The sequence below is a fragment of the Gracilinanus agilis genome, chromosome 2, assembly GCF_016433145.1.
Source record: "Gracilinanus agilis isolate LMUSP501 chromosome 2, AgileGrace, whole genome shotgun sequence".
In the NCBI taxonomy this organism is placed as follows: Eukaryota; Metazoa; Chordata; class Mammalia; order Didelphimorphia; family Didelphidae; genus Gracilinanus; species Gracilinanus agilis.
In genome coordinates this window covers 202,712,126-202,718,125 of record NC_058131.1, presented here as the reverse complement: position 1 = coordinate 202,718,125, position 6,000 = coordinate 202,712,126, and the positions used below count along the sequence as shown (strand labels likewise).

The 6,000-nt window shown below is 35.3% G+C and overlaps 1 protein-coding gene across 1 annotated transcript in view; it reads right to left on the bottom strand.

Moving 5' to 3' along the window:
- DCDC2C (doublecortin domain containing 2C) overlaps nucleotides 1-6,000 on the bottom strand; it is a 133,035-nt gene that overhangs the window by 40,496 nt on the left and 86,539 nt on the right. The window contains exon 8 of the mRNA XM_044659566.1: nucleotides 1,680-1,745. Coding sequence (XP_044515501.1) covers nucleotides 1,680-1,745 — 66 coding nt within the window. The remainder of the gene's footprint in view (nucleotides 1-1,679; nucleotides 1,746-6,000) is intronic.

The following is a 6,000-nucleotide window of genomic DNA, read 5'->3' as shown; positions in this document are numbered from 1 at the left end:
CATCAAACAAAACCATAAAGTATATGGTGAAGTAGAAGTCTTTACACTTGCTTCTGCTGCCACCTAGAGAGCAATCTCAATCCAGACAGACAGTCCTATGTAACCACAAAACTAAATATAGGATTTAGAGCTAGAAAGAACAAGATCATCTTGTTAAAATGCTTTATTTTAAAAAGAGGGAAATTTCAGCTGAGAGTGGGGAAATGATTTATCCAAGGTCACAGAAGTAATAAGTAGCAGAATTCGTGTTTGGTCCCCAGTCTCCTAATACCAAAGCTGATACTACTTCAGTACACCACATCATATCTATGCTAGACCTCTACATCTTCTGCTATAGTTCATTTATTTTGACTAAACAGAATTCAGATGAGGGAGATATATATAAAGATATATATATATATATATATATATATATATATATATATAAAGATAAGGAGATTCAATCCTTGACCTCAAGTTTACAATTTGGTAATAAAGGTGAGAACATGGACACATGCAAATACTCTGTAATATAAAAGATTAATGCCTAAAGAAAATCAGTGAACCCAAGAGCTCTAAAAAAGGGAGAGAGTATTAGTGATTAGGGCAGCTCAGGGAAGACCGCCATGAATGGGTCACACTAGATCTGTGCCTTAGAATATTTCTACAAATGAAAAAGGAAAAGGAAGGAATTGCAGGCACAAGGAATGGCTTGAGCAAAGACACAAATCATGAAAATACAGGAAAGGCAAGCTGCTTCTAGTTTGTGGAAGACCATACATGCCAGACTAAGGAGTCTGGCTTTTATTCTGTAGGAAACCAATAAAGAGATTTAAGCAGGAGAACAGCATAATCTGGTCTGTGCATCTGCAGGAATATGAAGGACACATTGGAGGTGGGGAGAGACTATATAGATAGAAACACTGAGTCAAAGTGATAATAAGTCCAGGTGAGAAGTAATGAGGACCTGTACTATAATGATGACAATGGAAATAAAAAGTAAAGAAAAAATTCAAGTGATCTTAAGAGAGATAAGATTGGCAGAACTTGACAACTTATTGGATAAAATTAAAATAGGAGAGATTCATCCAGAAATGTTGATTGTGTCTAAGTGGCTGAAAATAACAATAGTTTCACAGATAATGTCAATGACTTTAAGAAATAAAATGTGAGATTATAAAAAGAAGTTCATGGCATAGTGAATAATGAGTTGACCTTATTAGAATCAGGAAGACCTGAGTTTGCATCTTGCCTCAGACTCTTACTAACAGTATAGACTTGGCCAAGTCACTTAATCTCTCTGTATCTGTTTCCTCATCTGTAAAATGGGGTTAATAATAGCACCTACTTCATAGGGTTATTGTGAGAAGCAAATGAGATAATATATGTTTTACTGACTCAAAAGAGCAACATAAGGGTGAGCCATTATTACAGGAGTTAAAACAGATTCCTTGTGTCACTAATGATTAGTTATTTATAGATATTTTACACACTAAAGGAGTTATGAATGCCCTAGAAATCTAATTACTAAGGGGAAAATGTACCTAGAAATGAGATATTGGGTTTTAATTTTCAAATATGTAATTTGACTCTGATTCTTTCCCCCCTACCTCTCCCCCAACATGTGATAAGTACATCTGAAAATAATTGATAAGACATTCCCATATGCTCTAGATACTGAGAAAAATTAACAAACTTACTTTGCTAGAATGACTACTGATTAAGTCAAAAATATCCTCATCTTCTTTAACCACTTCAGCTGGTCTCTAGAAGAGAAAAAATTATCATAATGTAAATACATATCTATTGAAAATGTCAATATCCAAAAAATAATAGAATTCATGATATAGTATGATTTTTTGTACAATTCTTTGGTTATAAAGAAATAACATACTTTTTTTTCATTGCAAATGTTACCTCAAATACACATTAGGATCATAGGAGGTAGAAATATGATTCTAATGATCATCTGACCCACCTCCTTCATTTCATTGAATAAAAAAGCAAGGAAATCAAGTCACTTGTCAAAAGTTGCACAGATAAGGACAATGGCAGGATTTGAACTCAGGCCCTTGGACTCAGAATCCAGCGTCCATTCTTCATCTGGCTCTACCAGTGAAATAATTGTCTGACAGTAATGTTTGAGGAAAAATCATAGGCCTTAGCAGAGGTCATATTTAGGAAGTGAACAAATGACTAAGAAGATGATGTCTTAAGAAGAGGATGATGTAGCTTTGCCAGGACTCTGGTCGAAAATACAGAAATGATGGCTACAAACTGAAACTGGATGCACAGAAAGAACAGGAAGGGAGAGCAAGACCCAGAAGGAGCTGCAGAGAAACTGCAGAGAGAAAAAAAATGGCATAAACAGAATAGCAGTAAAGGATCTCAGTAATTCAAAGGCAATAATGATATGGAAAGGCAGTAAAAACTTTCATCAATGCAATGTCCATCTGTGACGCCAGATGATTGATGATGAAGCATGCTATCTACCTCCTGACAGAAAGGTGATGGATTCAGGGTGCGGAATGAGACTTTTTTTTTAATACAGCTAATGAGGGAATTTATTTTGCCTCCCTTTGTGTATTTATGTGGAATCTATTTTTCCCCAATAGGGTAGGGGATGGGAGAGAAAGAAAAAAAAATTGATGTTAATTTTTCAATAAAATTTAATTTTCATAAAAGAAGCATTATGGTGAAGGAAAAGAGCACCAACCTCAGAATCAAATGCTATTAAGTGGAGAAACTTCCCTCCTTTAGCTTCACATCCCCTATTTGTAAAATGAACAAGTTGGACCAGATGGCTTATAAGACACCTCATATCTCTAAAGGTTTATGAGTTTATGATTTTATCTCATTAGTGACCAGGTCACTACCAGAGTTTCCAATCAGCAAGTTAGAACTTAGTTATTTTACTTGGTTGTCTGCTTAGGAACTCAACCAAGTAGCTTTGTTCTCTTCCTCCTTTAGACAGTTTTTGCTGAGCCTTCCATCTTAGTGAAATACTTGGCTGATTGTATTCCTCTCACACCAGTCGATCAATTCTCTCCTCATTGATTTTTCCCCATCCTTCATAGCTCTGTCAGGTGTTTCTGATGGCAAGAGAATGATGATGATAGACTTTTCTGGACCAATACAATCCAACTCCCTAAATAGAGAAGTAGAATGCATCTCCTCTATTGGAATGAACCTGGTGGACCTTTTAGATAGTTGAAAGTAAAACTAAATGCTTCTTATTTATGCAATCCAAGTGTTTTCTAGGAAGTAGCTAATTTCACATTTCAAAATAATAGGAATAGCCCTAACATATAAATTCTGAATGCCTGGTAAGTCAAACGGCACCCAACAGAAATATACTTGTGGTAGTAATTTCTGGGTGGTGCAGTGATGGAGTGCCAAGACTGGAGTCAAGAAGACTCATCTTCCTGAGTTTGAATCCAGTCTGAGACACTTACTAGCTGTGGGAAATGGGCAAGTTACTTAACCTTGTTTGCCTCAATTTCCTCATCTATAAAATGGAGAAGGAAATGGCAAACCACTCCAGTAGCTTTGCCAAAAAATCCCAAATGGGGGCATGAAGAGTTTGGATATGACAAAAACGACTAAATAACAATGGCAACAACTGACTGTAAGTCCCATGTTCTTTCTTCCATACAATAGTGTTTTAAATGGAAACTAAAGCCAAATGTCATTTCCTTCAGAGAATAAAAGCAGAAATAGCAACTGATAACATAATCTGCCTATGCGTCTATAATATTCTATACATGAAACAGTAATGATTAGAGCTTAAGAGTAGAGAGGGGAGGGTAAGAAACCTCATACCAAGGCCAAAGGTAGATGAAAGACTAAAAATAAACTTATTCAGAAAGTTTTTAATGTAAAAAAACAATAGTTCAGAAACAGATGGAACAAAGGCCAAGTATAATCAAAATCAAAGACGATGATTGTGGAAAAAAAATTTCCATCACAGAAGTAAAAGGATTTATTCCATCCTGATTTTATAGCCTACAGTTCCAATCCCTAAAAACTTCTCCATTTTATTTTTATAACATTTTCTAGGATATAAAAATTGTATCCTACGCACCATCCACTAAATGTGGAACAAAAAGCCTTTTGTATCTTTCAAATCTTGGCATTGTTGTTAGATGAGCCACCAAGATTAGTCAGTTAATGACAGTTTTTCTAAGAATAATTTGTACTCTCCAACATGGCTGCCTCATTCCTCAACTTATTAGAAGCTAAAATCTATGGAATTCTAAGAAACACCACATAATCATGTATTGATATTAATTTATTTGGGGAGATTTAAGGTGGGAGGAATTTATAAATTCCATTCCAATGAATGGCTTTTTAATTAATTTATTTATTTAGTTGGCTTTTTTGACATCACCATTACCATTTCCAAATATATCCCTCCCACTTTCCCTACCTAAAAAAAAATCTACCTCTTGTAATAACAAATCAAAAGTAGTTTTTAAAAAAAAGCAAGCTATTAGGTACAACTAATCAATCTACAAACCCAGTATTCACAATATTTGCATTACTCTGCATCCTCAGTCCCTCACCTATGCCAAGAAAGAAAGATGTATTTTCTTATCTCTTCTTCATGATTATAATTACAAAGCATTCAGTTTCAGAGGCAGGGTTGTTCCTTTGACTGACATTAGTGCAGCCATGGACATTGCTTTCCTGGTTCTGCTTAACTCACTTACATTGTATCAAAATTCATGTTAGTCTTTTCGTAATCATCATTTTTTATATTCCATCCCATTTCTGTGCCACTATTCATTTAGTCATTTCCCAATCAATAGATATCATTTTGTTCCCAGTTCTTTGCTACTATAAAAAATTACTGCCATATTGATTTTGTTGGAAATGGGGCCTTTTTCCTTGACTTCTTTATGCCCAGCAGTGGGATTTTACTGATATTTAAAGAGATGTTACCATCTGCTTTGTCTCTTCAGCTTATGGACCATAGGACCTTTCCATTTGGCTTAAAGCTAAAACCTTTTATACATGCTGTCTCCCCCACTACACTGTGAGTTCCCTGACAGTAGGGGCTGCCTAGTTTTCTACTTGTATCCCCACTGTTTAACAATGTTTTACACAAAGTAAGTGCTTAATTAATTCTTGGCTCATTCATTCATTCTGGATTAAGTATAAATGGGATTGGCGTTTAAAACTGGGAGCTCTCAATTAATAGGGAGAATCTTCCAAAAATTGTGAGAAAAGCAGGGATTCTATAGAGTTCAACTTCTGTAGAATTCATATTCAAATCTAAAGGTTCAATTCAGTTCTGTAGAATTCAACAATAAGAGTTCTGTTGAGAGAAAGCCAAGTGGCTAAAGATTGAGAAAGATGGAAAAGACTGAAATATTTTGTGTGTATGAAATACTTCTCTTCTCCATATTCTATATATATTTATACACATATGTATATATGGAAGACTGAAATTATATATAAAATATTGCCATAAGATTATATATATGAAACATATATATAAAGACCTCCCATACTGTGACTAGATGGGGAAAAAACAATTTTATACTAGAACAAGAAAAATTGAGTAATTTTCAGAATCTGAGGTGCAAGGTCAGAATTTATGATTAATAGGCATCCTGGAATGTCAGGGCAACTAATTCCTCTCGCCACTGATGACTGATCTGTAAAGGCAGAGTTTCTGACACCTTCTGCCCTCATGAGACTAAGGGAACAGACACCAATGGGAACTGGCTCCCTCTCTCTGTAAGGCCACAAGTATTTCTGGAAATGACTTAAAGGTGTCAGGAGGAAAATTGTAAGGCACTGGAGTTGAAGAGTATGGGGGTTGGGGGGAGTCGAAGCAAATAGCTGTAGATTTAATGCTTCAAAATAGAGCTATTCACCATCTTAGATTAAATGTGAGATTACAGGATGCAATCGAGCCTGGCTAGAGAAATACAATCTGCTCTTTTTTGTTTAGAAAAACCTTAGCTTTGGCTCTTGTTCTTGCTCATTTCTAAAATGGGTGTTAAATCATTC